At 42.6% G+C, this 27,938-nt stretch overlaps 1 protein-coding gene across 1 annotated transcript; it reads left to right on the top strand.

Moving 5' to 3' along the window:
• Window positions 1-19: 19 nt before the first annotated feature.
• On the top strand, window positions 20-27,507 carry TRAF5 (TNF receptor associated factor 5). Its single transcript, XM_013949917.2, has 11 exons — window positions 20-296; window positions 13,212-13,436; window positions 15,483-15,540; window positions 16,798-16,899; window positions 18,514-18,678; window positions 19,118-19,195; window positions 19,583-19,657; window positions 19,933-20,025; window positions 21,598-21,738; window positions 22,261-22,429; window positions 23,832-27,507. The coding sequence occupies exons 2-11, from the start codon at window positions 13,222-13,224 to the stop codon at window positions 24,407-24,409; spliced, it is 1,674 nt and encodes a 557-aa protein (XP_013805371.1). The 5' UTR covers window positions 20-296; window positions 13,212-13,221; the 3' UTR covers window positions 24,410-27,507.
• Window positions 27,508-27,938: the final 431 nt, after the last annotated feature.

Genomic DNA, 27,938 nt, shown 5'->3' with positions numbered 1-27,938 from the left:
GCGGCGTTTGGGTGCGCGGGGCAGGCGCAGGCACAAGCTCTCCCTGCAGCGCCAACGCTGCCCTTTCCCGGCAGCGCTGCGGGGAATGTAGGCCGGCAGCGGGCCCTGAAGGTTTGCGGAGCTGAAATTTGGGAAGATGAGAAGCAAAACCGAGCAAAACAACAGAGGCGGCTCTGATGAACGTCTTTGCAGCTGCTCTGATCCTTCCAAATTGCAGGGAAGCCGTAACAACCATCGCTGCTGGTGGCGACTGGATTCTGCTGCGGGGGAGGAAATCGCTCATCTGCATGTGTGCAGTAAGGCACAAGCAGTTCACCGACTTTTCCCTGATTAACGGCATACTGGGATGGTACTGAGACACCAGGCTTTGACCAAATACTTTCAACACTCTAAGATTTATAAGGGAAAACGGAGAGCTTGCGTTGTTGCACTTCTTGAATTGCTTTGCTAGTGTTAATTCGGCTGCTCATTCCTGATGTCAGCCAAGAACAACTTTCCTCACAATTTCCGTTTTATAAATATGGGATGACTGAAAGATTGCAATGATGCACTAAAAATAACTCACTTGGTGTATTCAGGTCAGGCACGTCTCTAGAATGGCAGCAATTGTATTTTTAAACCATTCTAGCTAACTCTACACAGTGCACCCAGATTTAATGATAAGCAAAAAATTTCCATCCAAAGTGTCCATCACTCTGTTACGCTAGAGTACTGACCTGGATGATGTTTTGCTTGAGTTTGTTCTTCTGTAGACCACGTTGCATTATTGCTTTTTATCTTAGGGTGAGTAATGGTGTTCATGTGTTACGGTGAAGCCAAACCCACAGAGTAACTTCCTTTGCTGTTAGCCTTAATTACGTTTTGTATTGTTGTCACATGGAGGAGTCTTTGTCATGGGTCAGGGCCCCGGTATGCTAAGGGCTGTGCAAAGGCAGAGCAAACCCGCTGTCCTTGGCTGAAGGAGCGTGTAGTTCCCATCGGGAGGGGGAGATATGGATGGACAGAAGAGCAGTAGGAAGCAACAGGACCCTCTGGACCACTGTAACAGTCAGTGGTCATAGCTTATAGGAAGCCCGTTATTTCCAGAGCTTGGCAAAAGAGATCTTAAAGAAGAGATTTGAGTAGAATAGCTTGCTAATATCCCTCTAAAATATCTGTCCTCCTGGTATGCACTTGCTTGACAGTATAGCAAGTAGACAGCAGAGCCTGGTGTCATCATCTGGCCAGAGATGAAACTGGCCCTTTTCAACTGTGGAAGACGGCAGTGGCCAAGTGGGGGTGGACTAGGACAGGCTTTGGAACAAGGAGTTTCTGATGCAGCAGAGAAGGGGGAGGTGCTGAAGGGATGGACAGAGGGTGGTGAGGTGGTTAAACAAGTGGCCTAGAAAAATGATCCCTGCAGCAGCATTCTGGGTGGATAAATAAGTAAAGATTGCATTTCCAGAGAACTGAGTTTTGGAAAATGCAAGGAGGATGGGAGCCTGGAGAAGAATTTTACTTGTATAAATAGACTAGAAATACTGTATCATATGGGGCTATCATGCAGAAAGAGTTGTTTGTGAACATCTAGAGCTTTAAGTCCAAGGCAGAGCCAAAGGTTATGAACCCAAGCGTAATATGGGCTGGCTGTGTCGATTTTAGCTGCCGAGAGAGGGATTGCGTAGAAGGCTGGATGGGGAGGGTTAAGGGCAGCAGGTTAAGTCTGAGTTGATAGACATCCACAGCAGAGCAGAGATATTGGAGGAGAGGCTGAGAGTTTAGCTTGTGCAGAAAGACAGTCTGCAGTAATATGGCAGATTTGTGTGTATTTGACACAGAAATTTTGGCTAGATAGTTGTTAACTGCCAAAAGGTAAGATTCAGAGTAAAATCGGGAAGAAAGAAAAGCTTATGGCAGTCACTGAAACTGCAGAGGGCATGAGGAGGATATACCAAAGGATTAATTACGGAGTTTAGAGAGGATGAGGAAAGGCATCCAAGAGGGGACAAGATTTTAAAAGCTGTTGCTGGCGACTTTGAGAAAAGGAATTTCAAATGAGTGCAAAGAGCAGAAAACAGAGGGGTCTTTATTTCACCCCACATGCCTCATAGTTGGTGTCCTTAAAAGAGGAGCACAGTCGTTAGCTAGCGGGCAAAGCGGAGAGCTGTGAGTGAGGTTGGGTGCTGTTATTCTGTGCTGCATACTGGTGGGGAAGTTCTGCCTGATCACTTCGGTGTGTTGCTGCAGACTTACAGGGCACCTGATTTCCCAGGTTTTGTGCTGTTCTTTGCATTCTTTCTTTAAGCTGATCTATAACACCTTATCTTCTTCAATTCTTCATCTGGCCCTTTGATTATAAATAAATAGACAATATTTATCATCAATGAATAGTTGACTGTGGACTCCTCTCTGTGACCTTCCAGTGAGTCTGTATGCGTTGCAGCATTTCTTGGGCTCCTGATGTTCTTGAGGCGATAACAGCAGTGGTATCGGCAGTTTTTCACAAGCGGCACCTTGTAGACATCCCAGCCTCAGCAGTGCTTACTGGCCTGCCCAGAGCATCGTGCTCACGTGAGGATGCTGCTCTGGGACCCAAACCAGCTTGGTAGGGTATCGCGTGCTCAGGTTGTCCTTGAGCTGTGCCCTGAGGAGCAACAACATCTTCACCTCACCTTTTCTGATCTTTTTCTTTCCAAGTTTCTCCACTAATGACCATGAAGAGTTAATGCTCCCGTGATTAGCCGTGTGCTATCTGCACCAGCGCAGGTGGCAGTGTGCTGCTGTTGCACATTCGCCTTCCCTCTGTCCATGGCAGAGGCAAACCTCTACCCTAGAGGTGTGGAGGTGAGGAAGCTGAGTCATGCGTATTGTTAATAAAAATGGTAGAAAAATTTCCATCGTCGCCACAGCTCGGTCTTGCAACAAGTAAATAAGTGTGTGAGAAACTGTCTGTACCCTAAGCCACAATGGTTTTTGTATGGGACTGCCCAGAGTGCTTTCAAGTGTATTTGTCTGTGTGTGGGGGGGACTGATTAACCTCATTTATGACATTTACATGCAAGGGTTCTGTAAGGGTAAATACGTTGCTCTGTGCTTATTTAGTGAAACATAATATTGAAAAGAAAAAGTTATTTATTATTGGTATTATACAAATCCCTTCTAGTGCCTGAATAAACTTCAAGGAGAGGAACAATCTGCAAACCAGTTTTGCCTAAAGTGGTCACTGTGAGACACAGAGGCCTTCATTGATAAGTCATACATGGTTTTCAGTCGTCTCTATTTTGAGAGGATATATATGGGTTTCAGAAACAAAGTTTCTGCCCAAAACCGTAAATGGATCTGTGCACTTGAAATTGAAATATTGGCCTTACTAAGTATGAAAGAAACAAAAATCACAGGTTTCATTTCTTAATGTTGTCTTAGAGACAGCAGATATAAATGGTTGTGGGACCAATATATTCAATAGAAGATGGTACACAGGGGTATTAGGCACTATCTGTAAAGAAAAAAAGTCATCCTTTTGTCTGCCTCACTGCCACCAACATTAAACCTTGTGTCTTGGCAGCTTTCCGCTGAGGAGTTACAAACCTGGGAACTTGGTGAAGCCTTGATGTGCCTTGAGGTCACTAAAACTGTAGTGGTGCTGTTCACTGCTGGGAGAAATAAAGCAAACTGGTGCCAACCAGGAGAGCAGAGCTGGACGTGACCCACAGCATGTTAGCAGCCTTTTTACGTTGCGTCTCATCCAAGGTCACGGCAAGCCCCTGCCCGAGGGTGGTGCTGCTCCTTAGTCCCGGCGTTGGTTGGGTCCTGCCGGAGCGGCACCGGGAGCGGCCCCGGTTTGCCTCCCAACCGCGGGGCTGGGAGCCCCGGCTGGGGCAGACGAGCTGGGTGCCGGGTGCCATGGGAGGCTGCTGAGCCGGGGGACTGCAGGGCCTGCTCGGAGGAGGGCTGCACAAAACCCCCATTTGTACTGCCGTAATTCTTCAGCGTTATGTTTGATTTCATCTGAAAGACTTCCTTAGCAGAATTTTAGTTTATCCTAGTAATTTGGATGCGAGGTTACTGAAGAAACTGTGACTTTATTCAGAGATTTTTGTACACATGCTGATTAAATTACTCATTAAGACTAATTCAAATGATTAGGAGTGCTGAAAATTGAAACCAAGACTCTCTTAGGCCTTGAATAGGTATTAACAGCAAGCCAACTGAAGTCCCAGATAGCGTATCTATCCCCTTGCACAGGTAGTATCCTCCTTGGAAGGAGAGGTAAAGTTAAAAGGTGACTTACTAGTGCCCATCACTAAGACCCAGTCCTGCAAAGTATGTAATGGCCTACTTATTTGTTAGCAGAGGTGAGGGCTTTGCTTTGGCTCTGATATGCCTCAGTTCAAGAAAGTAAATTTAAAAACAGTAGTCTTACTGCTCTCCGTCTGTTGTCGTACTTCTTTTCAGTAACTTTTCCCTACGTTGTTCTTGTGCCTTTGTTTCTTTTCCTTCATTCGGTTTCCTAAAGGCTGTTCCTGTCTATTTTCTCACTTGCCTTCATCACCTTGAGTGTGCTCTAAATAAACTTTCTAATGTTCCTTGCTGGTTCCTGCCTCCATGCACAGGGTCTTTGGCGCTGTGTGAATAGTGGAGGCCACCAAAGGGTGTGCGTGAACGGTAACGCCAGACTATTGCTTTCTACTCATCTGCAGAGTGAAATTGTTTAAAATTAAGATCCTGCTCCTACTCAACTTCTCCATTTGGGGTTTTCCCCAAAGCTTCCCAGAAGCAGCTGGTGCTTCCTGGAGCTGCACTGGCAGGCGCTGCGCTGGCAGCGGGGCGATCTCCCCCACGCCAAGCTGCCCGGGATCTCTCCCTCCTCTAGAGCACCCAGTTTCATGGAAAGTCCTTGCAAAGTTGGTTTGCTCTTCTGATGTCAACCAGCGCTAAGGTTGTGTACAGGCAACAGCTTGGCCAAGATGCATCCCGAGGACCTGTATTAGTTGCAGACACACATGGAGGTCTTCTGCTTTAAAAAACTTAACCACAGAAGTGGGTTTAGGTTGCATCTAGAAATACAACTGGAATCAGTTTAATTGATCAAGAAGCAACATGCCTTCAAATGATGACCTTTTCTCTTTGTCGGCACTGCACTGACTTAGTGGTGGCTCAGCTGTTCCAGAGCTTTGGGGAAGGTGTGGGGAAAATGCGTGGTAGGTGGCAATGCCTCCTGCGAGGGGAGATTGAACCAGGTTAGAAATGCCCTGGGAACAAGTTTAATTAAAGGGAAAAAAACTGATGAGCTGCATTTTCTACAAGATAGAAACTTTCTTTAGAATACTATTATCTTTGATATCAGGTATCCTATAAAATATTGCTTTTGTAGATATCTTACCTTAGGAAAAAAAAGTTGTTGTGCCTTTTTTTGGTTAGGGGCTTATCTAATTGGCCAAGCAAAGCAAGGCTTTGCAAGGCAATACTCAAGCCGATAGCTTTACTTTCCTTACGCACCAAACAAAATTAAAAGATAAAAATAGAAAGCCAGGGGAGGCGGCAGAGGAGAATAACGAGTGGGTGAGGTTATAAACTGAGCCTGTGGCACTGCAGTAAGGGAAATACATTTTTGCCTGGGGAAAGGAGGCTGACACAGAGAATTTGTGGAGATGAGGACTGCCAGGAATCCTGCGTATGCAGTTAAGTTCAAGCTGTAAAATCAATAGGGAGTGCAAACACTTTAATTATTACAAACCCCAATATAAACATTTTCATAAAGTTGATTTTATCTCACTTGGAAAGTTGTTTTAGATGTAAAATGTCCATGCAGCCTTTAGCGTAAGCTAGTGCAGTATAACTTTACTGTGCTGACTTTAGGTTGAACCAGTGCAGTTTCCTTGTGTAAGCAGTCCCCAGTTTTCCTAAATTGAGTTGATCCACCTGGGTTCATAAGGGCTACATGTGGAGGGATTTTCAGGTTTGGACCTTGGTTTTCCTTTCGTCCTCACGTGTTTCCTGCTGACCATTTATTTTTAATTTGGTCACTCCACTTACTCCTTTTTTGAAAGTGATGCTATTAATGTGAAAACAAGAACTGTGAGAAAAGTTACTGGTAACCTCTTGTTGCTCCAAGAAATGAATTCTGCAGTCACTGCAGCACCTTAAGGGAAACTACTTTTCAATGGCTTGTCAGTTGTCCTAACACTTTGAAACATTTTTAGACATGATCTTTTCAAAGCTACGCTGGGGGATTTCCACTCCCTTGCTGTTTTAAAATGCTCATACTGTTTAACCACAAAGCTTACACTCGCACACTCTCTCTCGCACACGCTCTCATTTTCTGCCCATTAAGGATCAGCTACAGTTTTCAGGTATGGGTCTATCTAAAAGTATCTTGTTAATTGTTGGCAGGAGTCTAATGTTGTTATAATTATTTGTCATTTTTAAATGGCTCTTCGGGTATTAACTGTTGCAAATTGATGTTTGAAAATCGTGCAGGTTTGTTAATACAAGGTTTGAGAATCTGGAGGATCTTAGGCAGAGTTCGTCAGAAGAGACAAATAGCTCCAAGAGTTCGTACGGGTGTATAATGTCAGTGGTGCTGACTGGGAAAAGTTTTAATGTAGAGTTGTGTTGTTGCTAGGGAAGGCAGTAAAACATCCAGGTATTGATAAAGAAGTTTAAAGTGATTGACAAATGAAAGAATTGCTCAATTTTCTGATAGGTTAGTCTGATCAAGGAAGGTCTATGTAAGCATCTTCTTCAGCAGCACCAGTGTTTACCAACTTGAAATGCAGATGTTGAGAAGCTGTTGTGGTTTTTTTTTAATAAGTAGCTAGGTTATGAAGTACCAAGTGTTTCACTGATTTTTTTAATAGCTCTTGAATGTAACCTTTCTGTAGAGTGACTGCGTGGATCTTAGGAACAAAATTATTTTCTAGCTGTGAAATGAGATTATTTTAAGACTTGTTGTACATATTGTTGTAAGATAATATTGTGTTGATTAGATGTAGAGAGATTTCTTGATAATACAATAGGAGTTCATTAATTAATGATTTGGAAATCCATGGAAAATAGCAGATGTAGCGAATAAGCAAGAAGGCCACAAAATCCAAACTACTTCAGCACCAGATACACTATATTAGTTGTATGGATGTATTTTTAAAATTTTTAAATGTTGTGTGTATTATAATGTACTTATGCCTGCAAAAATGATGAAGTCTAGTCTTATGGGAATTTACTGTAATGCTTGGCTGTAAATCTGTGCAAAGAAAACCCTGCAGTCATATTCTCTTTAATGAAAATTTGCTTATGGAGATTAGCAAATTGATGCTTGTTTTACTGTGCTTTTAGAATTAGGTGGTATGGGAATTTGAATGAGATAAAAGTTGCCTATATACAAAAGAAATCAAATTTGGTTCTGCTGCCTTCTGCAGCAACATCCCTTGTGGGTCCCCAGGCAGAGATCCAGTAGGAAATCACTGCTGTTAGAAATGTTCTCCTGGATACCAGCTGGTTGCTGAGCTGTGGTTTTTAAGGGATTAGGCCAATAGCAGAGGTTGCCTTGCTGCCAGGAGTGAGCCCTGCATGCAAATGGGGAGCCTGCTTTGGTGCAACGGGGGATCCTTTTGCTCATGTAAGAGGCCACAAATGTGCGCCCAGAATCCCTCCCCGCTGTGTGTTTTGTTGTCACTGGTCAAAATATCATCACTCCTCCTGCTTTCGAAGGAACAAGGATGATCTCACGGTGACATCAGATGGCATCATCTGTTGTTTTTAGATGACTCAATATAATCTGCTGTATCTTAAATATGTACATGTTTTAAAGTGTATAGATATTTATAGTAGCTCTTTTGAAGACTTTATTACCTTTACAGTTCTGTATGGTAAGTGTTGGGGCTTGTTTGCAGTGCAGTGTTTATGTGGAGGAGCCTTATATTATTAGTAAATCATATAACTGGATTATTTTAGTTCAAAAATACTGGAGACAGCTAATTACCTAGATCATAAGGCAGTTTGGAGAGAGTAATTTTAATGCAAGTTACATTCCCCTCCATCACGTTTCTGTCTGTCAGCTCCCAATGGAGTGAATTGGTCTCAGGTGTCTAAAGTATATTGAATTTTACAAAAATTTTCCCCATTTTGACTAAGAAAGGCTTCCAGTTCTGATATGCCATAAAAGATAGATAATTTTCAAGGGAGGGACAGAGAATCTTCTAAGCCTTGTCCCTACCGAGTACCTTGGAGCAAAGGAAGATCGCTGAGCTAGAAGTGGGAGAGCATGAGTAGAAATCTCTTTCCATGCTCTAATATATGCATTTCCTGGAAACATCATATGCGTGGGAGTCATCACAGTGCTTTCTGCTGAGCCATACTCCAGTTTGGGAAGGTAACCAGGCACGAGCCTCCCTGTACATGGAGAACCAGGCAGGCACTGTGCCAGCACCACCCACCTATTTGCTAGCCAGCAGGACCAGGAGTCCTGTTTTCTTGTCCAAGTGTAGTGACCAAATCCGTGATAACGATTCACGTATTTGCCCTCCTCGGTCTAAAAGACACGGTGGCTTTCAGTGCTTGTGCTTGAGTCTGCCATCCTGGATGTTTTGGTCTATTTTCAGCACAGCATTGCAGCCTGCCTGAGTGGCCGTTGCCCTTGTAGCTCATGCGGTAATCTGATAAGTCTTCTTGGGAGCTTGGTTTCACATGACAGAAAACAGGAAAACATATTCTCTTAAAAAAGAATTACCACATTATAGACATGTTTTTCTCTGCGTGCAGTAAGTACATTTTTGTTGCCCAAACCGTTTCTCTGTCCAGCGTAGTTCAGTGCGATGTAGGTGTTGCACAGCGTTTCTCCTCCCTTGTGACTGCTGGTGGCCCAGATCGGCAGCATCGCTGCTGGGGGGGACGTCACGGGGAGCACCACTGCTGGAGGGGGACTGCTTTAGCGTGGCTGTGAAAAGTGTTCGTATAATGGCTATATTTTAATAAGTGATATCATGCTGATTTTTCTCCTTATTAACACGGTCTGCTTGTGTCTTACGCAGAACAATAAGATAAACTAAATGTGGGCCATTTAAATAGAAAATATTTGGCCTTACCTTGGTGTGGTGGTAGTTAAAACAGGATAGCCCACATTTAAAACAGTTTATTTTTATTATGAAAATTCTCCACCCTGGATTTTTCCCAGTGAGGTTAAAAGCATCTGTATACAACACGTGTATGAGAAGATGTTTCAGGAGTATTCTGCTGTTGGTACAGGCGGGGTTGGGATACTGAAAAGATATGGGGGTGTAACTCTGAGCTGTCTGCACTGTGGGGCTGTTGAGGTCCAACTATGTGGTAGTTATTTGTAAGACCTGGGCTTAGCTTCTAGTGATTCAGACTACTTTTCTAATGTGAGGTCAGAATCGATTCTGTTTTTTTCAGTATATAGAAATCCAGTTTCCTGACGTATAGATTTTCTGTGTCCCCTAAGTCTTTCATTTATTCCATACTTTTCCAGTGGCGTTGCCGTGCAAATCTATTTGTAGCATTGCTGTGTGCGTTGCGCTTCTGCCATGAGCATCCTTATAGAGTAGGAGTCCGCCGCTGTCTGAGACTTTAAGGCAGTATTGCAGTTTGCACGCTGAGCAGCTGTAGCCTATGCAAAGAAGGGGATACCGTGGCTTTGCTCCCGGCAGCGTGGCATGCAGAAGTGAAAGCGTACCTCGCCTCCTGCGCGGGGCAGGCGTCAGCGTCAGCAGGAAGCTGATTCAGTTAACCATGGGCGCTCTTTCTCTCGCAGAGAGCACTTTTTCCTCTGACTGTTTCCCTTTGGTTTTGGTTCAGAGCACGCGGGCGGCCGACGCTTGAAGGCAGAAGGGGAAGAGGAGCTTCTGCAGTCGGCACCGGGTCACACGTACGCGCTCGCACGGGAACCACGCTCCGCCTGTCATGGTTCGGATGACGTCACTCTTGGCGCTGACTTCAGTTGGTTTGTCACAGACGTGTCATTTATATCGACACCTCTGAAATAACGTCGCTGGCCCAACGCACAGTGGTTCTAGCAGGCGATGCACCGGTTTCGGTGCAGCAGCTCCATCCAGCAGTGGCTCCAGCCTCGTGGGCCACAGCGTAACAAAATGGCCCTTTTTCAAGTTATCCCAAACATCTCTAAGTCCCAACACCATCCACGGCCAGTTTGTGTAGGAGGAGCTGGTAATACCTGAAGGTTTAGACTAGAAAATAGCGGGAAGCCCGGGGACAAGGCGCTGCCGTCACCGCAGGGCTCTCCGCTGACCCCGTGAAGGCCGGGGCCCTTGCCAGCCCGTTTCCTCGCGGAAAGCCGCTGCGGGCGCCACGGCAGGAACCAGGAGGCCGGCGCCGGTGCAAACGTCCCAAGCGCTCTGCGCATCCGGACGCTTCCTGGCCTCGACCGTAGCAGCCGGACGCGCGTGGCGCTGGCAGCGCTCTGCCCTGTGCCCGCGAAGCGTCCCTGTCTTGTAACACGACTGCCTGCTCCCTCCACCAGCCGAGGTGGAGCAGGAGCCTCCACTGGGAAAAACGTGTGAGAACGAGCTGCTCAGAGGCTCAATTTTAGCAATAGGGTGTTTTTGGTTTTGGTCGGGGATACGTGTGCACCTTCAAGGTGCTTAGGGAGAGAAAGGCTCTCATTTCAACCAAATGTTTGGAAGGTGTGCAATAAAGAAATGCTTTCTTCAGAAAGAGATAGGAATGAATGTGGTGGATGTAATTAGCAAAGAGATATATAAGTGAGTTTCTGGATGGTATTTTGGGCTGGTAACTGTGTTTATTCTTAACCTATTCCATTTGTTGCCTAAAATACTTACAACATTGTTTACCCCAGCTAGAAGTACATTATACAGTAAAGTAGACCCTGAAAGACAAAAACTGGTAAAACTGGATTTTTGGTGGGGTTTTACACAGTGCAGCATTAACTTGCTAAATCCTTAACGTCAGGAGATCTACATCCTAGAGCGCAGTAGGATTCAAGAAATTGGATACTACGTAAATGAGAAACAGCACTAATAAGAAACAGAAAGGAAATGTGTTTTGGGGCTCTAACTGGCTGTTAACAGGAGCAGTTAGTAGGAAACGTGTCCTATAGGGGGTCTGCTGCTCTGTGGCAATTACTGACTGATCCATCGCTGAGGCAGTGGCACCGTGCGCCGTCGGTGTGTGCTAGGGAGCGCACCGAGGCGCCAGGCTGGCAGCTCCTCCAGGCTGCGTCAGTGCGTCCCTGGCCGATGTGGGAAAAATAAAATTGCTCCTATTTGAGCATCGGAGCATGGGAGACCTGTTTTCAGAGGAGAAGGGGTCAGCCGTTCAGAAATCAAAGGCGAGAAGCGGGCAGTTGTCTCTGGTTGGAAGCAGAAGGCTGTTTGTTGGGAGCGACCGAACGGGGTCGTTTGCAAAGGACCTTCAGGAGCAGGCAGTTCTCCGTGGGGGGATGCATGTGGTTCCTCTGCTTATTTAGCATGCTAATTTTTTATTCTCAAATTAGTTTTGTTAGGGCTCACATCCCTGTGGGCTGCAGACATGCTTGGTTATGCTTGAGTAAATCTGACATTTGCTCTAGTAGAGGGCAGGGGGGTCGCACAAGCTAGGCAGGTAAATACAGTAAAAAACCCAGTGCTGAAGTACAGCAGCATATAAATGTTTGTAGTGAAATTCACTTTGGTGGGTTCTGTGTTTTGGCTTGGTTTTTTTCAGTCACGTCCTTTTGTTTGTCTGCAGGTTTTCCTTGTCCGATATGGGATTTGAAAATAGCAAAGAAAATGTATTTGGGTGCGTGACCCTCAGGTGGTCTGTGGTCTCTGTTACACAGGGTCAGCGCGCTGCTTGCAGGGGTCAGGAGCGCACGCGGGGTCAGTGCTGGCGTGCTGCTGGATGCCAGCCGCAAGGTTGCGGCGGTGACGTGGTGGCCCCGCTGCTCTGGTCGGGCAGGAGATGGCCTCGGTGACCTGGCAGGGCTGAGTCAGGCCTCCCGGAGAGCTGCTGGTCAAGCCAAAGCGACCTGCTTGCCTGGGAGGGAGGGCGGTATGTGCAGGCGAGGACCAGCATACCACGGTACGGCTACAAAAATGAACGCTTCCCCCGTGAAATGATCCGAGAGATAAAATCTTGTCTCCCTGTGCCTCAGTATTTACAAAAATAAAGCACTTCTGTATCACTGGAGCCCTAAAGGCAGGGCTTTAAATGAAGAGTAAATGTTTTAATTGCCTCGCCATAGTGCGCGTCAATAAGGAGTTGTGTTTTGTGCTGTCGCTAGTGAGGTACAGAAAAATGACCAGAAGAGCAGGCTGGGAGTTGCATTTTGCGTGAAGAGCAGGTTGCTGTGGCCGGTGCCTTCAGCTTCAGCTTCTGTACACATCCTGTCAGTAAAAAGTGTCTCCTGAAGGTGAAGCTGTAAGAAATCAGTGGTCAATCTCAAGGTTTGCCACTACGAGGGCTGGAAACACATGTTGTTTTTTCCTACTACAAAACCCACCTTGCATGCCTGTGCTGCGCATGCTCCATCGCGAGCCTTGCTAGGTTGAGAGAAAAGCTTAAGTCACAGTTCTGATTGCAGTCTTGCTTCTTTTTTTTTTTTCCACTACATCTTTCAGACAGGATTAATATAGTCAAGAACTCACACATTTTTGAAAAACAGTATTATAGTTTAGTGCTATAAAGGGGTGAGCACTGGAAAAAGAAAGATGTCAAGTTAAGAGGCTTTGGCTTCTGTTACACCCAAATTGAAGGTAAAAATTTTCTGCTCCCCTTTTTGTATGTTCCTTGCTGTTAACCACAAAGCTGTGCTCTTTTTGAACCAGTGCAATGAATTAGTAAGACCATGTGGGTGGGCTTTACGCTAAGTGTAGGTTTTGCTGGCAGGCACTGGGGCTGAGACTTGACCTCTGCTGTCCCCGGCTAAGTCTGTGGTAGTTTTAACTTTTCTGAGACTAACAGCTGTTGTGTGAAAATTAGGAAAAAGTTCTCTCTTCTGGGGAATAATTTTCAGGTTGTGAAATTTTTTCCAAAATGTGTTTTCATGCTAGTCATGTAATGAAGTGTGCATCATTTTGTAGTTCTCTGAGCTTGTTATTGCTCTTCCATATCTGATGCTGCATTTCCCTCTGAAATCTGTTGAAACCTTCTGTAAATGAAAATCCTCAAATAACGAGCAGTCTGCTGCAAGCTGTAGCTGAGGTGGTTTAACCAACTGCAAATATTTAAAAGGATTCTTCTTGCATTTGCTTTTTCAGTATAGCTTCCATGGCCTGTGACGAATTTACTGGTCTCTCAGACATCTTCACACGCCAAAACTCTGCCAGTGGTGTTTCTCTAGACTTTGAACCCAACGCCGACTACAAGTTTGTCGAAAGCCTGGAGGAGCGGTACAAGTGTGCCTACTGCCACCTAGTCCTGCACAATCCTCACCAGACGGGATGTGGTCACAGATTTTGCCAGCAATGCATTCTTTCTCTGAGGTTAGTACAGATTCTTTCTCTGTTTACAAACTCCCCTTCCTCCCCTGATTAGAAAGAAGCTAGCACCTTCTATAAATCAACTGCAGATGCCGTAATAATAGTAATGGTCTGGTAAAAAGTGCAGGAGTCAGTGGAAAGTCTCTGTTGAACCCAGTCACTGCATACCCAGTGCTTTAAAGATGTCTTTAAAGACCTTACCTGGTGGGGGCAGGGAATATGGGATCACTTTGGTAAGTGCATGGAAGTCAGTGTAAGCAAATTTTTGGTGTAAACTTAATCACGACTGAGTGAGATGCTGTCTAGCGCATCAAGGCTCTCTGTCACTGTACTGTTCAGGTGAGTGTGTTGCATTAAACTCTAATGGTTTTGGTACTGGTGGTTAGATTAAAGCTGTCTGCTTTAGTATAACTTCTTTGATTTTAGTGGAGTTATAAAACTGATGTTTATTTTACCTGATACCATGGTGAGATCACAAGGTTGCTGGCATCCACCTGCTTGGGATTTATCTGCCCATGAAATGTACTTACCCCACAGACCCGTCTGGAAATCCATTACGTGTTGTGTGGTGTATCTGCAGTAGAATTTGGCCCCTGAGGGCTACAGAGAAGTGGAATTATGTAGATGGATTTTACAGTTCACTTTTTATGTATTTTAGATGCTTCATGTTAGCCACTCGCTCTTTCAGGTTTGCCTCCCCATGGACACGCCCTCAGTAAGCGTTTTCTCATACTTGCTGTAGGACTTCTGGGAGCTTTTTAAGACAGGAACCATTTGAACTTATTTTGCTGTCATAATCAGAAATGTACGGCTTGAACTAGGCAAAGGCTGGTCTTAATGCAGACTGTGGGATTTTTCCAGATATGACATTTGTGAGCAACAGATGGCCAGAGAGTGACAAAGTCCTCTTAATTAAAAAACATCTTATTAACACTTGTAGCACAAACTCTGCTTTCTGTTACACTGTTGCAGCTTAATATCCTCTTGGAGCTTTGGGCAGAATTTGGCTTTGTAGTTGCTAGATCAATGCATTTTTGAAGTGCGGTTTGATTTTTAGGGTATCCCACATGAGCGGGATATAGACAGGTCACATTCTTTCCAAGATTTATTTTTACAGAAGTTCAGGGTATGATCTTTTGTTGATTCATAAAGGAAAATACCACTTTGACATGAGCACAGCATGTAAGATTTATTTTAGTGTCGCATTGCTGACAAAGTAACTTGTTATAAAAGTGACTAAAATGTAGGAAACTGAAGATTTTTCTGCATAAATCAAGAAACGGTGGCATATTTCTTCTTGTTTGTACCTACAGGTTCTTATACTTGCTATGAATAGGCTGCATAAAGATTATCTGAAAAAGGAACGCTGCGTATGGAAAATACTCAGATTCTCTAGGGGCTTTGCACAGAACTGTTGATCAAGAGTGCAAAAGTAGGATTTTAATAAGTTTTCTCATATTGCCTTCTTGAAGCACTCATGATACATGCCTTTTTCCTCACTATCCCCTGTATTCAGGATTTTGTATCTCTCACATTGATTTTTCACATAGCAAGACAGTTCTCACTTGTATTCTACCTGTCTGGTACTTATGCAAATGCCCAAATACATGTCTTATGAACACTGGAGGTATGCCTGATTTAGCATTCTGTTCAGTAACTTTTGAGTTCACAGGATGTTTTTTAACCAGGTATATATTTCTTGGATAATTTAACAAACAAGACCATGCATGATTTCTCAAGCTAAGTATCACTGTGGTATAAAGGATCTGTTGACTTTAATAAGAAACATGTGTCAACAGATCCTAAAATAAGAGATACTTAACTTCAGACTTCAAGATATTACTGACCATTTGAAAGGCTTCATAAAGAAAATCCTCCCCCCTTAATCCTTGCAATACTGAAATCAAGCCAAATGCATTATGAGAATTTTCTCACTTGACACTGAAGTGTCTTCTACTGACTCCTACCAGAGTCAGGTTCTAGCGCGGCTCAATTTTGTAAAATAAACCAAATGTTCTGTGAGTTAACATGATTCTTCTTTTGATCTAGAGAACTGAATGCAGTACCCACCTGTCCTGTTGACAAAGAAACAATAAAAATGCATGAGGTAAGTGGCTGTAGTTGCAGTTGCTTCAGTGATCAACATCCTCTTGAAAAAAGCAAGACAGCTAAGAAAAGGTGGCTCTTAGTCTCTTAGTCCTCAGGGGCAGAGCAGCTTTTGTCTTCTCAAGCAATGTTAAGGGAAATAGTGTGTTCAGTGATGTTCTGCAAGAAAGAAAGTATGGATGTGTAGCTAAAGCTTTATTTTATTCCCCATGTTCTGAAGTTAAATCATTTTAGTCCTCTGTATTTCCCATAGAGTAACCAAGAGTTTCATGGAGTTTTAAATCTTCTCTAGTGTTCAATGTTTCTTTTAGTGGAGAGTTTGTTTACTTACTACTTAATCCCCCATCTTGCTGTGGGGGATCTTGTTTATTTGCCTTTGATTTTGACTGGGCTTTAATTTGCTGCCTTAACTCTTTCCAATATACCTCATTAGCCCTGCAGACTTAATTTACTTTTTTTGGTAACTTTTTGGAGCAAAAGACAAGTTCATGCTTCTTATTTTGTAAGCTACAGAATATTTTGGAATGGATTAATTGTCCTTATTTATATGCCAGAGCTTGAAAGGATGCTACCTACTTGATCCTGCCAGAATTTATTTTCCGGTGAAATCATATATATCTCCTTCTTCTCTCTCCTACTCCTGATAGGAAATTGTAGTCTAAATGTCCGTGAAGTTGTTGTTTTTCACTCACTCTCTCCTACCCTGTGCAAATTTTGAGTAATGCAACAGTGAATAGCTTTATAATGCTCCTCATAGGAAGATCTCTACAGAAGACTGAAAGGTTGCTCTGAGAGCTCAGTTTGCCCCTGCTTACACAACGGGCAGCAGTGCTGTTTCTTGGAGGCGATGTAAGGGGTGTCTCAGCATCACCTCTCCATCTCAAACACGCCCTGCTCAAACGTCGGGGTTGCTCGCAGAAAGCTGGTCTGGTCTGACGGGGACTGTTAGCTCAGGCAGGCCCCAGAAGCAGCATGGCAGCTCCTGAGCTGATAATCCTGCTGGATCGGCATCTGTGGAATAACTGTATAGGGAGGAAGAAAAACCCAAAAAACTGTACCTAATAGAAAATTGACAGTAAACATTTTCACTTATATTTTTAGTATACATTTTCAATGTGAATTATCAAGAACCATACCTGTGGTTGTGGAGTCTACACTTTTGTGTTTAAAAGGTTTCTTGTGATGTTTTGCTGTCTTTTTATATTCTTTGTAACATCTTACATAACCTCGTATGAAGACTAGCTTACTTTCTTTACAGGTATTCAAAGACAACTGCTGTAAAAGAGAAGTTCTTAACTTGCAAGTGTTTTGCAAAAATATTCCTGATTGCAACTCAAAAGTAATTCTGGGACGATATCAGGTTAGTTTGCTTGATCAAATTTTGAAGTCTTTGATTTTCATACAAACTCTGATGTGTATTATAAGGTCAACTTCAGTGATTGTCTTCAGAGTTACTGTAGCAATGTGGTTGAGGTGTGTAGATCATTACTTACCTTGTATGTAAGTAAAACATGTCAACAGAAAATATTATAGCTGTAAGTTTGTTCCAGCTTTGCCTTAGGTTATTTAACAAGAACCATTTGCCTTTATCTCACTGTGAATGCATCTGGCTTTTTGTAAGTTCTGGAGGGTCTTAATGGGTGAAATTCTGAAGGTTTTCTTTGCAATAGTGAAAAAAAAATTAATACGGGTTTTTAAATATGCTATAAACAGCAAGGATCACAGAATCACAGAATCACAGAATGGTTGAGGTTGGAAGGGACCTCTGGAGATCATCTAGTCCAACCCCCCCTGCTCAAGCAGGGTCACCTAGAGCATGTTGCACAGGATCGCGTCCAGGCAGCTTTTGAATATCTCCAGAGAAGGAGACTCCACAACCTCTCTGGGCAACCTCTTCCAGTGCTCTGTCACCCTCACAGTGAAAAAGTTTTTCCTCATGTTCAGATGGAACTGTCTGTGTTTCAGTTTGTGCCCATTGCCTCGCGTCCTGTCGCTGGGCACCACTGAAAAGAGTCTGGCTCCATCCTCTCGACACCCTCCCTTCAGATACTTGTACACGTTGATAAGATCTCCTCTCAGCCTTCTCTTCTCCAGGCTAAACAGGCCCAGCTCTCTCAGCCTTTCCTCATAAGAGAGATGCTCCAGTCCCCTAATCATCTTTGTAGCCCTTCGCTGGACTTGCTCCAGTAGTGCCACATCCCTCTTGTACTGGGGAGCCCAGAACTGGACGCAGTACTCTAGATGCGGCCTCACCAGGGCTGAGTAGAGGGGGAGGATCACCTCCCTCCACCTGCTGGCAACACTCTTCCTGATGCACCCCAGGATACCATTGGCCTTCTTGGCCACAAGGGCACATTGCTGCCTCGTGGTTAACTTGGTGTCCACCAGCACTCCCAGGTCCTTCTCTGCAGAGCTGAGGATAATTCAGTCACCTCAGAATGTCTGCACAGTGTAATATAGTGCTAGGGAGGGGGGACCCAAGGTAATTCATCAGATTGATACTCAGCCTAGTGTCATGGCCACACTTCTTGGCAGGGCTTTGGTTCGGAGAAAGCTTCCTAGCCCAGCGCCATCGCAGCTGTGCTGCACCAGTATCCGAGGGGTGAGCTCAGAGATAGCTTTAGCATCGCCATAGCGTACATACAATACTTGTATGCAGTTGGACACCGTGTGATGGATGCTTCATGAAAACTCACAGCTGCTTGCCAAGAGGTACCAGACATTTTGGCTTTTTTTTGTGTGTTAATTGAGTGAAAAGTGGAAATTAAAGAAAGGGCTCTCCAGATTTGCAGGTTCTTTTGCTTACTCTACTTTTGAGACAGTACGAGGAAAGAGCATATGGAGTTTTGTTTGTTACCAAACTGCCAAATGTTTCTATGTGTGTACTAGGCAAGCAAAGATGCAGTGAACCACATTCCTAGCTGTGGTTGGTGTTCATTCCTCTGCGAGTTTAATTTGCTGTTACATGTTGCAGGAGCATCTTCAGCAGTGTTTGTTTGAAAGTGTGCAATGCACTAATGATGGATGTTGCGATCAAGTTCTTCGGAAAGATTTGAAAGATCACTTAAGTCAGCATTGTAAATTTCGAGAAGAAATGTGTCAGTACTGTAATAAATATGTGGTCTTAATCAACATAAAGGTAAGGTCATAAAACATTTCCTGGGAATCTATAGCACATGTTTGCCTCTTAATGTTGTGGAGTGAAAACTTTTCAGCATTGTAATGAGGCTTTACAACTCATGGAACAGAATTTGGCCTACTACCTGAGTGAGAAAACATAATAAATGTGTAAAATAAATAACACCAGTTGCTGTAGCTCTCTTAAGAACAACAATCTGGTATGGGGCTTGCACTTGTATTTTTGTGATTACTTTCTGCATGCCAGAAATTAATAGCTTCCTTTATATATACTACTTTACAAAAATAGAGAATTGTGTGTTACAGGCAAGAATAAATTAATATGTAAATTTTATATATTTGCCTGTTCTTGCTTATAATGTAATGTGTATCATCTTTGCTATGGTGTTTCTTGAGCCTGATACAAATCACTGCCTTTTTTTGTTTCTTTTTTTCCCCAGAATCATGAGGAAAATGATTGTCCTGACTATCCTGTGCCTTGCCTCCAAAACTGTTCACAGATAATTCTGAAAAAGGAGGTACTATAAATTTTTTCACATACCGTAATTCAGCAAACTGCACGCTTCTATGAAAATTGAAACTCATGTCGTAGACCACATTGGCCCATGCCAATAAAACAGATTTAGTCATTTGCTCTAAGTATTTTCTTTGTTTTGTCCTAAAAGTGATATGTTTCATTTTATGAATGAGGTATTCAGTCATTGCAAAATTGGCAATGCCAATTGCAATGCCACTGTATCATCTGGCTTGCTTATTGACTCTGACTACTCATCTTCCTCTTTATGTGATCAGTGGTCTATTGACATTGGCTTTAATTCATGCTTTATGCAGACACTTAGATTTTACCAGTGCGGTAAGTTACTTAATATTTATTTCATTACCACTTTCTTTGTTAATATATGCAGATTGAAAAGCACGAAACTGTGTGTCCTGAGACTGAAGTGGAGTGTCCCTATAAACAGTACGGCTGTCTTGTAAAGGTAGTGTTTTATACATCTTTGTTTGTACTGGGATTGAGATTTGTCTACCAAATCAGTCGGAGTATTTACCAAAATAACCATTTCTGTTCTTTCACAGCTATTTCTAGTATTGACAAAGATACTGCAATAAAGAGTCAGGACTGCCATTCCCTCACTTTCAAAGCACAGAGGAGACATTTTAAACTCTTGCATCAATAACATTTTTTACTAAACAGTTTCAAAAATCTGTTTACCATATTATTAGATTCTTTCACTTTCTCCTCTGCCTCACTAAGGTTAAAAGAGGGAAACTTGCCGAACATGAAAATGGTGCCCTGAGGGAACACATGCTGCAGATTTTAGACAAGAACTCCAGACTGGAAGAACAGGCAAGTCATTTAATTAGCATTCTTCAACAGTTTTTGGCTGTCTGGAGGACAATATGAGATTTTGCATTTGTTGCGTGTTTTAGCTCAACTGCATTTTAAAAGACTACTTTTATCTTCTTTGCACACCTCAAAAGTCAGAATAAGCCCTTCCAGTGAAGTTAATCAATTAGATGGAAACCCTCTTGTTCTCAGGCACATATATTCTCCACGGAGCACAGTGGGAGACTCGCTGCCACCGCTCACCTCATTTGCTTTCTGCCTTTGCTTACAGTGGACACGAGGTTTGCAGATAGAGCGTCTGAAGTCTCAGTGCTTGCTGAGATTGCAAGAACCTACTGAAGAGAAGCCTCTTAAATGCCCAAGTCTTGCCCCCTGCAGAGGCAGCACTAGCTGCTGGCTGTGCCCTCTAGCAGAGTAGGTTGCAAGCACTCTTCCCTGCATGATCATTGCTGCTGCTCCCAACAGGCGACACTGGGCATAGGCCCAATACTGCCAAAGTGAATGCATCCAACTGGTGGTTGACTTACTCTTTTGCTTGTTTATTTTAAACATAAGTGCCCCAAAATGCAACAATTCGGTGATCTACTGTAGTTTTGGAGTCAGTACTCCTCACTTACTCATGTCTTTTACTTGTTAGACCCCAGTACAGAAAAATATGTTATATATGTATACGTTCATATGTACGTATACATACACACAAACACACATACACATATATGCATGTAGGTATATATTATCACAGAACAGAATGTGTCATCTTGATGGAAATGAAAGATATGAGTCTCTTAACACCTATTGCTACACAGAGCTTTTAAGAAATATGGCTACCTTATGGCTTTCTTGGGAAATCTCATCTTTTTTCCACCTGGAAATTCTGTCCAGTTAGAGTTCAAGAATTTTGCACTTCTACTGGGATTACTTGACATCTGTCATCTTGATTATGCTCCGGTGAGCACTAACTCCAATGAGTGACATTGATGTCCAGCAATCCTAGACAGCCCTACTGCCCATGAACACATGCACTATGAGGCTGTTCCCAGGAGATGTCAGACCTACTGTGTATGTGCTGTCGAGCTGAAATTGCATGTGTGCAGTGAGTCCAGAAGGTCCCAAACACACTGCAAGTCCCGTGTGCATGCACTTCCAGCATGGGACATGCACAGGGCACCCACGCTCATGGGAGAGCTGCTCCAGGGAGCCTGTGCGGCATATGCCACGGGCTTACATGTTTTTGTCTGGGAGATCCCCAATATAAATACAATAAATGTTCAGGAGAGACTGTTGCACTCTAAGCTCACCTGCTGCCTAAATCCAAGTTAACATCATAGTGTAGAGAAGCTTTTGGAAATTTTGCTTTGCAACCTGGGCAATAATAAGATTTAAGATGCAGAGTTCAGTACTTACTAGTGCTTATCCATTAATTTTGAATTAATTAGTGCTATCTGTAGTTAAGTTAGAGCATTTGCATGATAAACTTTTCCATTTTTTCCTAGGTAGTCGCATACATTTTAATTTGTTTGCTTTGTATTTTGGCATACCTTCAGTTTTTGCTCTGCTTTTTTCCATCTGTAGATATCTGACCTGTGTAAGAGTCTGGAATGTAAAGAGATTAAAATCCAACAGCTTGCAGAGGCAGTTAAAAAGTGCGAGAAGGAATTCAGACAGTTTACACAGCTGTTTGGAAAAAATAGCAATTTGATGGTAAGCACACAGGTAAGACATTTATTTTACCTTTCTGGCCAGTTGCTTTCTTGCATCCTGGAATGTGTTTATACAGTGATGGCTGTCATTAATAGCAGGATGGTAACAAATACTGTCTCCCAAACACTTCACAAGCTCTTCTTGTTTTTTACAATACAATATTATCTTTTCATTTTATCCAATAAAGAAGTTTGGATATCTGGCTTGGGCAAAAAGCACTGAATATATCCTGCATGGCCAGATCCCCATGGCAATTATGCAGGTGCAAATTTGAATAATTGGTTGAATGAAGTAATGCAGTGTGAATGGAACTGAATCAGGGATGGATTCTCAGTGAGTAAATGCTGAATTAACCATGAGGGAGCATTTGGAGACATTCCAAAGGCAACCTGCACAATATTTTCGCATCTAGCGTGTAGTGGATATTGCTGACATATTAAAGACTTCTTTATCTTATTTCAAATGAAATGACTGATTTTATGAATGTCTCTTGTCTCTGCTTTTCACTCTCTTCCAATGGCATTAATTGGGAAGGCTCTTGCCAGTCACCTGGATAAATCTGCACGACTGGAGTCACAAGTAAAACAGTTAATACAAATGGCAAACCAGCAACCAAGTAAATTAGACTTGCGACCCCTGTTTGACACAATTGAAAATGTAAAACAGAAGATTGCCCTTATGGAGACATATGATCAGCGCTTAGGTATGTTGGGACTTTTGTTTCTTTTCTGCATGGGTTTAGGATTTTTGTGGACTCGGTAGTGGTGTTAGTAGAGGCCTTGATGCTATAGTCAGTTAATTGCAGCTCTTAGCTGGTAATGGCTTTCCTGTTCTTGATTTCTAAGACCAATTGGTGGTAGTGAGTACTCAATCCTCCCACCTTCCCTTATGCCCCAATGTTACCACAGGCCCCAGCTTCCGAATTTCTGTGGCACTGCAGGGTCAGAGAGCTGGGGTTGATTAGGCTGGTGGATTGTGATGGTAGTAGCAGTAGGATCCATAGCCAGGTGTTATTTCTCTCTGATATTCATTGTTACCAGCTGCTATTACAATAAAAAATTAACAGCTGTAGTGGATATTTCTGTCTCCATCTACTTTCTTGCTTCATGTGTGTAATGTGAACCTTGTAAATTAACATCAGCCTTGTAAATTAAATCAACATGTTTGTGAAACATGTCTGTACTTAACCAGAACTCCTTGATTGTTTCAGTGATAACAGTAGCCTTGATACTCAGGGTGGAAGACTGCTTTCGCCTTCCCTTCTTCATGACATAATTGCTTGCATTGCGGCCTGTCCTTTTAACTTCTACTTGCAGAGCTCCTTCTGCAAAAGAGTGGGGTGAAAAATGAAGGCTGAGGTTTGGAAGAGAAGTTAAGAGAATCGGAGAGGAAACCTATTTGTATTCCAGTGGCTATAAGTTACCTCCTACCCCTGCCCCTAAGAAGACTCATTGTAAATCAAAGAGTATCTTGTGGGAGGGGGGAAAATCAGTCAGGTAGGGTGTGGCTTTCAGCATCAGTTTTGCCAGAGTCGGCCTCTGACATGAATCTTTTAAATGGAACAAGCAGCTATTGTAGGCTAGCCTCTATCCTTTACTGTTATAGGTCCAGCAAGACTATGTTCTTCTTCCACTTCTATGGCATTACTTTAGGTTCTCATGTGAGTCAAACCCAGATTTTCACGTGGTTCTTGTTTCAGCCTGATAATGTTAGTGTTTTCCAGGATGGCACTGTAATAAATAACGAGAATGTGAATATGTATATCAAATGAGTCCAAATAAAGAACTCATAACCTTGGAATCTAGATGCAGACTTTGCTTCTCAATGCTATCTCTAGGATGGGAGTATACAATATACAAATGCAGCTTTCTGATACAGACATTCAAGAGTTTGTCTTGACTCAAGCATAATATTGGCAAAAAGCTGAGTGGAGTGGCCTGTGCTACAAAGTTAGTTGTCTCTGAGAAACTCTTGGATGTGATTCCACAGTTTAGTCTTCAGCCTGGAACTTGAGTAATTAAGTATTGTCAGCTCAAGTCTGGTTGCTCTTTGTATCCAGTGTTCTGACAGTTTTATTTAACTGAATGTTTCTCTCTTTTTCCCAGTTGTTTTGGAAGGTCAGTCCAACAAGCATGATCTCCAGATCAATATTCACAAAGCACAGCTCAATAAAAATGAAGAACGATTTAAGCTTTTGGAAGGCACATGTTACAATGGCAAATTAATCTGGAAAATCATGGACTACAAGATGAAGAAAAAAGAAGCAGTGGAAGGCCGTGTCCTCTCTATATTCAGCCAGCCTTTTTACACCAGCCGCTGTGGGTACAGGTTATGTGCAAGAGCCTATCTGAATGGGGATGGCTCAGGAAAGGGAACACACGTCTCTCTCTACTTTGTTGTGATGAGAGGGGAGTTTGACTCACTGCTGCCATGGCCTTTCAAACAAAAAGTTACGCTTATGCTTTTGGACCAAAGCGGGAAAAAAAATCACATTGTGGAAGTCTTCAGAGCCGATCCCAACAGCAGCAGTTTCAAAAGGCCAGATGGAGAAATGAATATTGCCTCTGGATGTCCACGCTTTGTGCCACACACGGTTCTAGAGAACACAAAGAATACCTACATCAAAGATGACACTCTGTTCTTGAAAGTAGTTGTGGATTTAACCGATCTGGAGGAGCTGTGAAAAAATACTTGATAACGTGACTGCTTTAACTATTAAGAAATGCTTTCTTGGTGACTACCAGCCATGCAATAGTGAATTGCCACTAGTCAAGCTATTGATAGTGTTATTGAGGCTTTTGGACTGCATAACAGCTAATGAATTGCCAAAGCATCAGCCTTTCTTTTTTAACTTTTTCACGACTGCGGTTTTAAGGCAGCTAAGTCCAGTTTGATGTTGTGAATGCATTCAAACCAGTGTTTTGACTCAGCTCAGTACATGTTGGGGGTGAATGTTTGGCTCACATCAGAAGACTGGCATTCTGAGATGAATCTCCTCCAGTAAGCCCTTTGGAGCCCAAGCAGGCCTGTGGGTTCCCGTTATTTATACAGAACTGATAGCATGCCCATCATCATAGTGTGCAAGTGCATTTTACTTGTCTGAAATGGAAACATTTCAGTGTTAGCACATTTGAATTAATGTATCGTGATCCCTCAATTGCCTGAGTTTTTGAAGCAGGGAGAATGGCTTCAGCCAGGCAGGGAAAACCTTAGCCAGGGATCTTGCATTCCCTTTTCTTCTTTTCCAGAAAGTCCAGAGGAAGATGCCAATGCCTCTTGCTTTTCTGACCTTGACATTTCAGCTGTATTGACTACCCCAGCTCACAATAGCTTTGTTAATGTCCTTTCTGTTCCTGCCTAGTGCCTTGGGACTGAGTCCAATTGGTGATAAGCATCCACGGTCCCCCCCCATTTGAAGTCGAAAGAAGCTGCATGTGCTTATCACCTCTCAGGATATGGCCATAAGCAGCATACTCAGCCAGCCTGTCAGCTCTTGGCTGCACTGCTGGAAGGAAGGGGATGAAGCTCCAGTATTTTTGCTCCCACACCCATGCAAAAGAAATCTTTTCTGGCCTACCAGCTCTGCAGAACGCAGTAAGAGCTTTGGATATCTGCTTGTGGAAAGTCCCGCATTACATGCACTGTTCCCCTCGGCTAGAAATTTGGGTGTTTGAGGGTGGAGGGAGAAAATGGATTAGGAGATGAGGTTGCTATATGAACCCAGTTCTCCCTGGTAGTGAAGATCTAGTATTTGTTAAAAGGAGAGATAGCTACTGAGTAACTACTGATAGCTGTGAAGTACTTCTGAAGATCTTAATTTTTATTCCAAGTTCCTTCCACAGTACAAGGGAGTGTGTGCATTGTATATGGTTTACTAGAGACAGAATAAAAAAGCCAAGGTCAGGCACTGAGGAACAAGTAACAAAGAATACACGTGCCTTTCAAAAGCCTTATGGGTACCTGTAAGAGGGATCTAATTTTGCACACTCAGCCGTTTTGTTGCTACAAGTGACAGAATTCTGTGCCTCTGTCATCTCCTACAGATCAGGCATTGAAACATCAAACATAATGCATTGCTCCTGCAGGCCAGTGGCAGAGAAACCTGGGATTTTTCAAAAGACAGTAAGAAATTAAGTTGGATTTACAGTAAGAGTATACTAGGCAGACTAAAAATCAAAATGGGGCACAGAATGCAAGGAATAAGGTAGAAAATTCAAGAAGAAGGTAAATGTGCAAAATCTAAAACGTCCAGACTTTCTGTGCAGAATGTTAGTATCAACTGAAATAATACAATTTCAGGATTGATATTAAGATGAAGGCAAAATACCCTATTTTATATCTGAAATCTCATGACTAGGCATTTACTTTCCTATGTGGTTTCTAGGACATAATTCAGACAAATATTTTCAAAATTGGGGGGTGTGGGGGGAAATAAGCCTAAGTTATCCATACTTTCTGGTGAGTTAGTGCATCTCAACACTGTTTCAATTTATGTGGTACTTATGTCCTTTTTGCTGTACAATGTCAGTGTGTACCGGACCACTGTAGGGGTTTTCTGTGTTCCCAGGGACAGGTGGTGAGGGCCAAATTTTATTCTCTTGTGCAGTCCTTATTGACTTTAACAGCCATTGTGTCTGTACAACAGAGAGAATTAGGCCTTGTGTCCACAACACTTTGTTACATAAAGAATAAACTTGTTGTAAAATGGTGTGGCATTGCAGGACATAAATTATGAGTCATTGATGTGGGCTTCATGTTGATTATTACTTTCATATTTGCCATGTAACTTTCAAAGTGGCACAACTTGAATAATAACCACTAATACAGATGGAAATGTTTCCTAGAACTCTTTAATACGTTAAGTGTAAAATACAGAAAGTGATAAAGAACCTGGAGAACTGAGGCAAGAAGGAAACAGCACAGTCTGTATTTAAGGAAATTACTAACCCTCTCTGCCTCCACCACCCCAAATGTAAAATGGGGATAATAATACTTGCAGAAGTGTTAGGAGTCTTTAAATGTTTGTGAAGATTTTTGAGCATGAGAGGAGCTAAGTATTATTAAAACTCCATTTCTAAGTGTTAGTTAAGGTGATGGCATTGTGATGCTGGTAAGTGTTTAGTGTGTTCTTGGACAGATGTTGGAAGCATGTTAATTTTAACCAATCCGTACTGCAGTCTCTCCTCCTCTACTTACCAGCTGGTTTTATTTTTTTGCTGCAAATATTCCTTTTAAAACTTTGAAGCACAAATGACTTATTCCAGGTGATGGAAACATTCCTTTTGAAATACTGCCTGTTTTATAACGAATTAGTTCAGAAAATTAATTTTTTAAAGATGACTTTATTTAAATCAGTTCATTTTATTAAAACAGTTGAGAGTTTTATGTTTAGTTTTTCAGAGTTTTTTACTACTATAAACTGGATTTTAAATAACATCCCATTCCTAATAAAGAAAAATGTTGTATAGCATGAATATTAGTGAAGAAGTTAGGTGTTGCATGAAAAACACCAAAAAACTTTTCAATGATATTGTATTGGGTAAGTAACTGAAAGAGCATACGGTATTCCTACATCAGCACACAATATGTTTTTAATGTATTTATTGATGGATTTGTAATTGTTTGAATATCTCTTACTACAATACAGATGTTTTTATAGCCAAATGTCATAACTGTATATGTAGAATATGTAAGAATAAATAATGTTACCATCTTTCTGGAGTGAGTGTGGCATATACTCCTTTAAGCTGAATTTAAAGGGACCTCTTACAGGAGCGTGGAGTGCTGCATATTTGCATCTGAAATTCTGTTTACAGTCCAAAGAAAAGACACTACTTTCAGTTAAGAATCAATATGCTTCATAAATATTTTGATTTGTGCTTTAATGTCCTAAAGCAGTGCACATGCAAATGAAGGAAATTCTAAACTAGGTCGGACTAATGATCCGTTAGGTCTGGTACTGTGTTCCCCATAGCAACAGCTAGCCCACTGGATGTTTTAGCAGAAGTTTCAACCACGGAATCAAACCAGTGTATTATTTTTGTTTGGAACAGAGTTGAGCTCAGCTGAGATTGGATTTGCTCCAGTTCAGGCCAGTAACAGTATAATCGCTTCCCCTGACCGATTCACGTTTGAGAACATGATATTTAAAAAATGGGAAGGTAAAACTTCGCGGCGTGAGGAGCAAAGTGCTGGCACTCGGCCCGGGAGCA

The sequence above is a fragment of the Apteryx mantelli genome, chromosome 3 (genome assembly GCF_036417845.1).
Source record: "Apteryx mantelli isolate bAptMan1 chromosome 3, bAptMan1.hap1, whole genome shotgun sequence".
NCBI classification, from domain to species: domain Eukaryota; kingdom Metazoa; phylum Chordata; class Aves; order Apterygiformes; family Apterygidae; genus Apteryx; species Apteryx mantelli.
The sequence above is the reverse complement of the archived record's forward strand: the minus strand, read 5'-3'. Positions and strand labels throughout refer to the sequence as shown.

Bases quoted from the DNA above. Each gene is read 5' to 3' on its own strand.
- TRAF5 (XM_013949917.2), top strand. From the start codon at position 13,222: ATGGCCTGTGACGAATTTACTGGTCTCTCAGACATCTTCACACGCCAA. The intron at 19,196-19,582 runs GTACTATAAATT...TAATATATGCAG, and splicing joins AGATAATTCTGAAAAAGGAG to ATTGAAAAGCACGAAACTGT. The intron at 20,026-21,597 runs GCAAGTCATTTA...TTCCATCTGTAG, and splicing joins ACTCCAGACTGGAAGAACAG to ATATCTGACCTGTGTAAGAG.